Source organism: Oryctolagus cuniculus, chromosome 1 (assembly GCF_051225735.1).
Source record: "Oryctolagus cuniculus isolate XC-2025 breed Fujian yellow rabbit chromosome 1, ASM5122573v1, whole genome shotgun sequence".
NCBI lineage: Eukaryota > Metazoa > Chordata > Mammalia > Lagomorpha > Leporidae > Oryctolagus > Oryctolagus cuniculus.
In genome coordinates, this window is record NC_142867.1 from 97713382 (window position 1) to 97725827 (window position 12446).

Consider the following 12446-nt stretch of genomic DNA (forward strand, 5'->3'; position numbering starts at 1 on the left):
TGATGTTCCAGGGCCTTCTCCTGAACCCTGCCTTCCGTGATGTGTTTGTGTGTTGGGGTGAAGGGGGAGTGCTATTTCAGTCTGACAGAATGTTCCTCACGGTTATTCCGTTGGCCCACTAGCGCTTCTGCATAGATTCATGAGCCTCACTCCAATGATGCTCAAGAACCCAAATCGCATCCAGTTCTTCAAAGACATATTTTATGCACTTAATTTTGGGAATCACTAGTAATGAAAAATGGCATGCACAGAGAATATATATATATATATATATATATATCCTGTTTAGTGGTCTCTTGGGAAAATCTCAGACTTCAAAAGTGTCCCTAACCAAACAGTGTTGTCACCACCATCATCCAATGTATCCTTCCACTGTAGTTTTCTGAGCTCGGCACACTTCATCTCCCCTTATGTGTCTTTCCTTTAAGACTCTCATGAGGGGTAACTTGCATACAAGATACACTACACAGAGTAATGTAATATGTGAAAGGCAGCATTTCAAGTTGATGACAGGATGCAGTATTTATTTACCGCTGTTGAAACACCAAAAAAATGGAAAATTAATTCTGTAACATTTAATCATGAAATATACCAAATAAATTTCACAGGGATTATAGGTACTAAAATGAAATATAAGTATGTAATACTGATATTGGAAAGATTTTTCTAAACCATGAAACTGAAAGCTGAAAAAAATAACATGATCTTATAAGGCAACAACAAAATTTAAAATATATATATGTTATAATAAAACATCTGAACTAAGTTATGGAAATGAGACAATTGATGAATAGGGAAAAGACTTGTTCATTTATGGGAAATAAAGGTTGGTATTGCTAATATATTGATAAGCACTTACAAATTAGGAAATAAAAGTAATAGGCCATATGAGAAAATTATGATGGGTAATATATAAAGAAGTAAAAGTAGCTGTTTATAAAAAACAAATTCAAATTAATTCAATGGGATTTAAGTTTCCATACAAAAAATTGGTAACAAAAAATAAGAATAAAGATAAACGGATGTTCTACAAGGTTCAGAGTTGCACATACTTTCACATAGTGCTGGTGACAGTAGAATTTTGCATCATCTTCCTCAAGAAAAGTTGGACAAAATATATTAATAGCATTAAAATGGTCATTAGAACAATAATTCTACTTCTAGAAATTTATCTTAAATAACTGAGATATGTATGCAGACTGATTTTCACATGATAGAATATTTGCAACCATTGAAACTTGTATGTTGAAATGAAGAAGTGCTTATCATATTCTTTTGAGAAAAGGAATTATAAAATATCATGTTCTTGGCCGGCGCCATGGCTCACTAGGCTAATCCTCCGCCTTGCGGCGCCAGCACACCGGGTTCTAGTCCCGGTCGGGGCGCCGGATTCTGTCCCGGTTGCCCCTCTTCCAGGCCAGCTCTCTGCTGTGGCCCGGGAGTGCAGTGGAGGATGGCCCAAGTCCTTGGACCCTGCACCCGCATGGGAGACCATGATAAGCACCTGGCTCCTGGCTTTGGATCAGCGCGATGCGCCGGCCGCAGCGCACCAGCCGCAGAGGCCATTGGAGGGTGAACCAATGGCAAAAAGGAAGAGCTTTTCTCTGTCTCTCTCTCTCTCACTGTCCACTCTGCCTGTCAAAAATAAAATAAAATAAAATAAAATATTCTGTTTATTGCATTGAAAAAAGAAAAATAATATTCACAGAGCAAAGTCTAATAAGGCATATAGAAAGAATAAGTGGTCAAAATAAGATAACTTTTCCTGTTTTGCTGTGTCTGTTTTTATAAACTAATTTATAGCTAGTTCTTTTATCACTTGTTTAAGGAAAATTATACAAATAATAACTAGGGAAAATAACAATGCATCAGCGATGGTTCTGTCTGTTATTTGTGTGGGCATTTATTATGCAAGCGAAGTTTATTCCCATGTAAAGGCATATAGAGTCAATTCTAAGCAACTGGGTGGAGAGCATGATCACAAGATACCTCCCCTATCTTAACAAACCACTTGCCCTTGCATCAAGCTGCAGGTCATTGTACCAAACCAGGGGCTGAGTGACAGCCACTTTGTAAGCACACAAATGTCCAGCTATGCTTCTGAGTCCATGTTGATGCCAAATAATTTTCTTTTGAAATACGTAATCAAACCCCCTTTTCATTTGTAGATAGTTTTTATACCTCCATATATTTCATTTTGTTTGAGAGGTTACATAATTGAATGAATCCCAGACTCAAATCCCAGAGCTGCTGTGATATGTAAAACTCCTCTCTGACTCTGTTTCAGCATCTACAGGAGGCCATTACAATGGTTCTATCAGTATCAGAAAGAGAATCCTTCTACAGGTGTTCACTATTCTCATGTTCAGGTTTTCAATACATAACCACATTAAAACTATAAGGTAATCAAGAGAGCATCCTCATTTAGAGCTACAAAAACAGTTTCAAAAAATTTGCTCAAAATCACAGAACTCTGAAAATGGAATTGTTGTTTTCTAATCATAATAACTGAAATTGAGTCTACTGTTTTCCAAATTCCCTTTTAAAAATTGAAAGTAGAAGATCAAAGTATGTGAACAGCAAGAAATAAATGCTAATATCTAGATTTTTGTGTGTGTGCATTGAATTGGAAATTGTGGTCAAATAATGGGTTTTCTTTTATCATACAAACACAGACTTTATGATCAGTTTTCTCATAGCTGAAAAGGAATAACAAAGAACTCTTTCCAATTTGCAATTCATAACATTAAGAGAGAGTCAAATAATAAATCAGTGGCAACATTTCAAATGAAACAGAAACGACTGCAACATAGTAGCAATCCTGGCCAAGAAATTTAGAAATTCAGCCATATGGAAAGACAACTAAGTCTCCTTTTCTGCACTGTCTCAGATTCTGAAAGACAAATATAGTTGAGTCCAAATTATTTTGCTTACCCACTTTCTCTTTTTTCTTCCTTTTATGTAATTATTATCACTAATAAAAACATTTTGTACAATTTAAACAATACTTTAAAAAAAAAACACTATTCATGTTTGATCTTTCACTGGCTTTACTCATTGTTAACATTGCCCCAAAATGTAGAATGAATGCATGACTGGTTAGCTGTGAATGGATCACTCCGGGCTGATTGCTCTATGAAATGCATTAACCTACGTGTTTCCCTGTGTCTTTTCTCTTACAGAAAGCAGAAATTGCTATTGCCCCTCTGACAATCACTTTGGTACGAGAGGAGGTCATTGACTTCTCTAAGCCCTTCATGAGTTTGGGCATATCTATCATGATCAAAAAGCCTCAAAAATCAAAACCGGGAGTGTTTTCCTTCTTGGATCCTCTGGCATATGAGATTTGGATGTGCATAGTCTTCGCCTACATTGGTGTCAGCGTGGTCTTGTTCCTAGTTAGTAGGTTCAGCCCCTATGAGTGGCACACAGAAGAGCCAGAGGATGGAAAGGAAGGACCCAGCGACCAGCCTCCCAATGAGTTTGGCATCTTTAACAGCCTGTGGTTTTCCCTGGGTGCTTTTATGCAGCAAGGATGTGACATTTCACCCAGGTTAGTTTCAAAACACAATTTCCCAGTACTTCTAGATGCTGTGCAGTGTTTCTACATGTTTTCCTAAAGGCAGAATCACAGAGAAATATTTCAGCTTATAAATTAGCCCAAGTATATTCATAGTTCCTTCCAGTTAAGTACAACAACTAGATATAGCATAAAGATTAACTTTCTCAATATAAAAGTAAGTAACTCATCAGAGCTCTCAAAAAGTCATTTAGTACTAATATTTCATTCAGTGGTTTGACAAATGCAAACTAGAATCTAAATTGTAGAACAGGAATTCATTTTTCGTCAGCTTTTCATAAACAGATGTGGTTGCTATTCTTGATTTGTTGCCTAAACAGTAGGAAAAGAGCCAACAGTGTAAATAAGTTAGTTTTAGGGAGGCTTTTGCACGACCTGTGTAGTCATGGTTTCCCTCCTTTGAATACCTGGAAGACATTATTAAGCTACAATATTCACCACAAATGCAGCTAAACTCCTATTTCAAGAAAAATGCGTGATTTCTCCCATTGAGAAAGTAGCTAAAAGAATGAGAAACAAAGTGTTGAATTATTGACTGTATATTGGCATCATAAATATATGCTTTTGTTCTTTTTTAGAAATGTCTGATTTCTCAAAAAAGAGGCACTTTGGCTACAATACACTTGATGTTTTTTAAGATCCAGGAAAACTACTGATGTGTTTAAATTCTAGTAACACAGGGAATTGGATTGATAATTTTCAGTTAATGTAATGAGAAGAAACCAAAGCAAGTCAAACAATGAACTTTAAAAGCCAGTATTAAATAAACATTAAGTTAAAGCAGTAGGTGTCACTTTAATGACAACAAATATTAGGGGAGCCTTTCAGAGTTGAAAATGCCACCAAAATATGAAATGATTCTTTACAATGAAAAAATATATGTTTCAGAAAATTTGCCACAAGAATTTTAGATAGTTTCATAGTTCCAATGAATGAAATCAACTATTAATAGTTCCTGGATTTTTTTTTCATTCCCTCCTCATTTTTCATACTTCACCCACACATCTCTGGTAACTCAAGAAAGAATGAAGAAAGAAAATGTTTACACCAGTATGTAAAGATAGTTTGTGATGTGGCTCAACCTCTATGCAGTTCAGAAATTAAAAACTCAACTATGCTCACTTGGAGATCAACCCTAGAGCCTCATGCAGTACAGTCTCACCTTGGCCTGTCTCATCCGTCCTGGCAAGATTCTCACTGAAGCTGAAAATGAGTTCTATCTTCAGTCTCTGCCAAGTTTGTCTCTACAGCTTTCATGGGTCAAATATATGACCCCACCTATGGTCCAGATATATTGCTGTTTTCTATACCACTAAGAGAAAAAAAAAAAACACTGCAAATTAAACCATAAGTCTATATTTGATCTCACCAACCATAGGCTGACTCCTAATTTTAGAGAAGCTAAAATATACAGAAAGATGGTATTAATAAATTTAAGTAAGTATTCTTCGTCTCTATCTGAGGGAGTTGCATTAAGTTCTACAATTCTGCTAATAAAACAATACATAGAAATTTTTTTCCAATTTTCAAAGGCACTTAAATATTAAATGTAGCATGAAAACAATATTATACAGATATACTAAAATCATTTTGTGAGTAGCCTATTGGAAAATAAAATGATATTTACCGTAATTATTTTTAATTAATTGATGGTATTTCTTATCCTTTTCTGTTGGCTAGAGAAAGGAAAATGTGCATTATCTTATTCATGTTTAGATCCCTCTCAGGTCGAATCGTTGGAGGTGTGTGGTGGTTTTTTACACTCATCATTATATCATCTTACACTGCTAACCTGGCTGCTTTCCTGACGGTTGAGCGAATGGTCTCCCCTATAGAAAGTGCAGAAGACTTGGCCAAACAGACAGAGATTGCCTATGGAACGCTGGATTCAGGGTCGACAAAAGAATTCTTCAGAGTAAGTTGAGGGTAAAACTCACCATGAAATGTTTATCTCTATGAAATCTAGGCAGTTTTTCCAATAGTCACATTACGAGCTGTTGCTTTTATAGTTTTTGCAAATATAGTTTTAGTGGCTATGTTAAATGCTAATAATTCTTGCATTTTATAATCACTTTAATTTGCAAAAATAAGTTGATTTCCTTATGTTACAAGAACTTTCCCTAAGGAATGGTAACAGTGAAAACGTAGTTTAAGAAAGTTTATTACATAATTCATCTAAAATATTCAATATTGATAATGCTATAATGCTACTAGATCTGGCAAGATTGGTTTTATGTATGCTTTAGAGCTAAGAACATGAAAGTGAAAGCAAGTTTTACTTTCAAAGAATACATTTAACTTGCTGCATTTGAAACTCACAAGCTGAATTGCAGATTTTACTAAAACTAGATGTAGTATTATTATACAATCTATTTTGTAACAATGAATTTCAAAACAACCTATTGGTAAGAACTATTGAGTTCTGAGCACCTCTGTAAAACATTGTATGGCATTTAGTTTGTGTTGATTTCTCTGCTTTGCATTTAAAATTTCCCAAACTGGTATAATTGCATTACATATTCACATATGAATATGCTGTTTTTCACTTTCCATCAAGATAGTAAAGGGTCTTTGTTTCAGCTGTTTGTTCCATTATGGGCTTGAATTTTTTTTTAATTATTTGAAACAGACCTAAAAAGAGTTCCCTTCTACTGGCTCATGCTCCAAATGCACATAACAGGCGGGCCCTGGGCCAGGCAGAAACCAGGGGCTGGGATCTCAATCCAGGCTTCCCAAGTGGCCAGGAAGGATCCATGTATTTGAGCCATCACCTGCTACCTTCTAGTGCCTGAATTAGTAGAAACCTGGAATTAGGAATAGTAGACAGGATTCAAATGTTAGCACACTAATACAGAATTTAGGCATTTTAATAACCTCTTAATCCCTAGTTTTTGCATACTGAACCCTCTTCCCCTCCTGGTCTACTTAAATCCAGAGATATACACTTGGTAATATCTGATCACAAATGAGGGTTCATTTTTATGACTTCAGAAGCAAAAGCAAAAGAACTTTGAAAGTAACTATAGAGGCATTTTCACATGAAACTAAGCAATAATTAGTATATTTTATATTTAATGCCATTTGTGGAGACTAGAATATTTAAAGCCTAGAAGGGAGAACATATTTCATTATTTTCTAAGCTTTTATGTAAAAATAGCAAATCTTTATTCATGCTTATATATAATATTTGACTGATTACATTTTCATTTTAAACTTATACATATAATTTTCTCATGGCTTGAAAATTAAACAACAAAATGTGCTACTCCTTAAGCCAACTTTCACTCTAATATACTTGAATTTCAGTAGGATAGTTATTATTTTTAACAAAGATTTGATTGTAATATTCTAATACACCACTGATATTTACATAATGTTAAATCAAGAACAAATCACTCAAAACTCAGTGAAACTCATCTATGAACATTAATTAAAAAATAAATCAGACAATGAAACAATGTGATTGTCAACTTGGAGCATTGTTATCAGACAAAACAAAACATAAGTAAATCAAAAAGCATACCAATTTTAAAACTACAAATAGTCATGATAGATTTTATTAACTGCATCCTATGGATAAATTTAATTAATACACGTTTTTTAACTTATGGAACTCATCTCCATTTCTAAAGCTTAGTAATAGAAACATACTGCTCATCATGCATTTTATCATAATTTCAGTAGTTCACTGCAAGTGTTAGTTTGCAATTGCACCTCCCAAAAGTAGGTAAAATTTAATGTTTGCCTAGAAACTATTATGTAAATGCATCAAAATAGAGAACAGATTTGTGCTATCCCTTGCATTTTACTGACAAGTGATGACTGATTGTCATTTAAAGAAAGAAAATATTTGCAGAGCTCCATTCTGCCTTGAGTGATAAAGGAAAAAAGAAATGTCATTTGGATTCCCTGAAAAAGCTTCAAAAATAATTCACTGGAAAGTTCTTCAGCATCAAGCACAATGAAAAGATACATTTTTGACCTTTTAAAAGTTACGGGTTTTTTTTTTTAACTTTTCAATTTCAAAGCACTGGTGAGGTAGATAAGGTAGTATAGTGATAAGAAATACAGGAATAAGGAAAGCTGCTTCCAAGATTTATAGTCTTGTATACAGGCTGTACAAGTACCACACCTTGGTTTCTTTCTCTCTCATCCAACTTCAGTTTTAATATTGGAATATTTTTGTAAGTGTAGATATTTATTGTTGCAGAATGCTCTGAACCCTAATGGGACAAGAAAATAATTTGCCCTAGCAGCACACTTTCAAGAATGCATAACTTTGGATTCTCTGATAAGAATCTCATTCATTTCCTGCCCTGGGTGCCTCTCTTCTCCCCTGTTCACAATGACCTGGTTTAAATAAACCTTTTGTCTGATGGATTGAGGAAACAGCACGTGAAGGGTATTTTTGGACTTGTCAAAAATGTTTTCTCCTAGGAACATGGTAATTGCACATCTATCAACTCCACTAAGCCACCTCAGGCACTGAACAATCCTCAGCACTTCAAAAAACGTCACCCTTATAATCAACTGGAAAAAGAATTAGGCCATGGGGAAAAATTACATCTGAACTTGACTGACGCCTTGGGTCTGTCCCATCATGAAACTTCATTTGATTCACGTCCTTTGTACCTTGTTAGGCAGAAACACAGAGGCATTTAAAGAATATCTGTACTTTTCTCTTAATGACAGCCTCCTCAGTGCCTAGGGATTTTTTACTTTATTATACACCTGATTCAAACACACTGATTTTCATTTCAATGCAGATTTTCATCTTGTGCCTGTTTCAGTCCTTAGTAAAATCGTGAATGCATGAATGAGGTAGATTATTTACTTGCAATTTGTAATATTATTAAATAATGCATTGATGAACTCTCAGTAAATCATCAGTCTTGCCATAAAACCTACTAGAGGGGGTAAATAATTCACCTGGTGGCAATGTAAACATTCACTGTAATGCATTCTTGTTGAAAAAGGAGGACAGCACATTTTTAAAACTCCAAGAATTATTTTGAATAATAGATTAGTGCATTAAATCAGATAATTTCCAGTGCACTGAGTTTCACAATAAAAATGAAACAAACGCAGATCTAGATAAATTTTCTAATTTCCAAAAAATGAAGACTTAAATATTGTTGCTTATTATCCTGAGCATATTCACTTCCCACACTTAATTATTAAGTAAATACTACAGTTGAATATTTCAGAGACTTAAAACTGCCATGGTCAAGTACATTTATGAGTATGCTGGGTTTGCAGAAATTTCCTCATTTTAGCCTGTCTCATCAAATTTATAAATAAATATTTGCTCATGCCTACTCCTTAGCAAACATTCTCTGCAGTCACAAATCAAGCATAGAGAAATTACTTCCAGCCCTTTGCCTCTTGATTCCTTCTCATCCCTTTGCCAAGTGCAGGTGATCTTATCTAAATCATGACCTTTTAAATCAGAAGCAGAGAACTTGTAAACATTAACATAGTGATATACAGGGCTATTTTTTTTTTTTACCAAATATGTTGCTTTCATCTTTCCTCTATTTTTGGGACTGGGAGTTTGTATTCTACAATTTCTATTGTGCCTACAACCTATGAAATTCAGCCTAATAACAATGGGTTTTCTTTTCTTCAGGATTTGAAAGTGATTAATTCAACCCTTCTTCCACCTACTATTTATACAATTTAATAAATTTAAGTAAATTCAGCAGCAGAAAAATAATAATGGCCTAAAAGGACCAAACCCTAAAAATACCCCATTTAGCCATGTTGTTTTTATTTAACTGATCTGTTCCTTTAATAAAGTATTTAATCAGAACTGAAAATTTTCAAGTACTTGAGATGTTTTAAAATATTTCAATTAAAACAATACTTGGGTGAATTTATTTCTATTTTCAATATACTATACATAATGAAGTGTATATTTATGGAGCCCTACCCCTTTTTGGGTGAAGCTTATATAAATATGTAAGAAGGTGACTAAATGTTAAAGAATGTGTTTACCATCATTTCTCTAAATATCAGAACAGATATTTAAGGATAATCTGCATCCAGTAATCCAGAGAGTTTGTATTTTTCTAAACTCATTATAAAATGGGAAAGTTCATTCTCTGGAACAGAATTCTATTTTGAGAGATGGGATGAATGAAGCCTGGCAATATGGCATTCCCATAGCTCTGGGTTCTGAAGCCAGGAAATTCTCTTTCCTGGAAGCACATAGAATATTTGCAATTCAATTGAAGTTTTACAATGGGATTTTTTGATACAGGAATTTCTATAGTTAGAAGTAGTCAGTTACTAACTAAACACATGCATATACATCACAATCACCATGTCAAGTGTTAACAGCATTAAAACATTTCATAGCACACTACAGGATATCTATTCCCTTGTTAATACTGGGAATATACTTTAACATAAATATATATTAACATAAAATATCATTTCCTTTGGTATTCAAGTATGTGAATCAGTTATTGTGTGGTTTATTATTTAGGTTTATTAATTAGTAATTTCTCATCTAATAAAATCAGCATTTTGAATTCCACTTAATTAGCTTTTTCTTTGTCTACCTGAATAATTTTCTTTTAACCCAAAATATGAGTTTTGAAGTTTGCTGTTCCAGATACTTTTTGGTGATTAAAGAATTATTTCTTGTTGGAGTCTAGATTCTGGTAAACAAATGAGGTTCAATAGAAATAAATAAACATACTACTCAATATTATATTTACATGTAAACTTAAATCTAGATTAAGTCTCCATTACTTTTTTTTTTTTTGATGCAGATACAAAACTTTAGCATCTTGTTATGGAATAAGTGCAATTGCACCAGATAAACATCTGTGTGTACAACTGTATTATCAAGTCTCAAACAGGAGTCCAATTTTCTTAACCTACTAAATATATCTTTGGGAAACATTTGAGTTCATGTGGATAGATTTTCTTTCTTTTTTCTTAAGATTTATTTATTTATTTCAGAGGCAGAGTTAGAGAGAAAAAGAGAGACAGCTGTCTTCCATTTGCTTGTTCACTCCCCAAGTGGCTGCAAAAGCTAGAGCCGGGCTGATCCGAAGCCAGGAGCCAAGAGCTTCTTCTGGGTCTCCCATGCAAGTGCAGGGGCCCAAGCACTTGAGCCATCTTCTACTGCTTTCCCAGGCCATTAGCAGGGAGCTAGATCGAAAGTGGAGCAGCCAGGATTCAAACAGGGCCCATATAGAATGCTGGCACCACAGACAGAGATTTAACCTACTACACCACAGCTTCAGTCCCTGGATATATTTTCACATTAAAAAATTCCTGTGTGAATGAAGAATGTAATGTGAGTGCAGATCCAAGCAAATGGACAGGTAAATTAAGTAGTGGGAGTAATGTTGATACAACTTAGATACAGAAAAATAAAATATAAAAACAGATAAAGTTCTTGGTTTGAGTCAGGGGATTAGAATGAACACCTCTTCAAAGTATAAAATGGGAAAACAGTAATCACCTCTCTTCAAAGTCAGTATATGTTTGGAGATTTTTGTCAGAAAAAAAGCCTACAAATGTTTTGATCAACCTAGAGTTTGATTCTTAGAGATACTTGGCTTAATAACTGTTGCAGATTTTTCCTCCTCTTTTTATGTTCAACTACTGACGTAATATGGACTGCACTTTTCTGTACATCTTATTTGGATGATTTTCATTTAAACACTGAGGCATGGAAAAAATCATAACGCAATAAATCTCCCTATTTGTTACAACTCAAACACAGCATGGAAAGTAGTGTTATGACCTCTGCATCCAAGTTTACATCTCTGGTGATCCTTTTCAAGCAAATCATGAATGTGATATAAACTATAAATGTGATAGAAAACACAATTTTAAATGCTTAGTGCTCTTCATGGCATGCTACATTTAAAAAGTAATAACTTGCTAGTTAAGCAGTTGAATATCGTTAATATTATGGCTGGAGACTCAAGTGTCTCTTTAATTATCACTTTTAAATGTCTGTCATTTCAAAGATTTTCCTTAAGTAGTTGTAAAGCGCCTTTACCTAATTTGAGAAGAATCGTGTTACTATTCTGTTACCATGTTGCAAATTGGAGTTAAAGGGCAATGGGAAAGTACTAGGAGGCCTTATCCTTATCTTGGTTCAGTCAATATTAACACGTTGTTCCTTTCTTTCCTGTATTTAATTTTATTTTAATTTCCTCCAGAGATCAAAAATAGCAGTGTATGAAAAGATGTGGACCTACATGCGATCAGCAGAACCGTCAGTGTTCACTAGGACTACAGCTGAGGGAGTAGCTCGTGTCCGCAAATCCAAGGGCAAATTTGCCTTTCTCCTGGAGTCCACTATGAATGAATACATTGAGCAGCGAAAGCCATGTGACACGATGAAAGTGGGAGGAAATCTGGATTCAAAAGGCTATGGAGTAGCAACGCCCAAGGGTTCCTCATTAAGGTGGGTGGAATAGTATAACAATATAACATGTGTTGTTATAGTATTCCACCTTCCCTGATGTCCCTGAGAGATTATTTTGTTTTCTGTGTAACCATGGTATGTTTGTTTGTTTGTTTGTTTTCTTTTTCTCCATTTCATTGTTTTGATCAACAATCAGGTAATATTTTTAATTTTACAATAATTGATCATAGTTGACATCAATATTTGAAGGCCATATAAAAACCAAACTGGTTGAACACTAGCTGCTTCCAGTGGGCCTAAAACATGGGTATTAGATGCTTTTGTATCTCATCAACTTTTTTTGGCCACCAAAATGTATGCTATTGTTGTCAGTAATGATTCTACATTTTATCATTATTTTTCTTTTTTAAATTATGCCTGGCCACTAGTTGCCGAGTAGAAAGAGATTGACATCTTTCTAGCAAACCA

The 12446-nt window shown here is 34.4% G+C and overlaps 1 protein-coding gene across 8 annotated transcripts in view; it reads left to right on the forward strand.

Moving 5' to 3' along the window:
* Positions 1-12446, forward strand: part of GRIA4 (glutamate ionotropic receptor AMPA type subunit 4) — a 390923-nt gene that overhangs the window by 335714 nt on the left and 42763 nt on the right. For all 8 annotated transcript variants that reach the window (XR_016219762.1, XM_070077585.2, XM_051819991.3 and 5 more), the window contains 3 exons: positions 3183-3553; positions 5297-5495; positions 11770-12017. Coding sequence is in view for 7 of the 8 variants with exons in the window: in XM_070077585.2 (XP_069933686.1) it covers positions 3183-3553; positions 5297-5495; positions 11770-12017 (818 nt within the window). In the remaining variant the exon portion in view is untranslated. The remainder of the gene's footprint in view (positions 1-3182; positions 3554-5296; positions 5496-11769; positions 12018-12446) is intronic.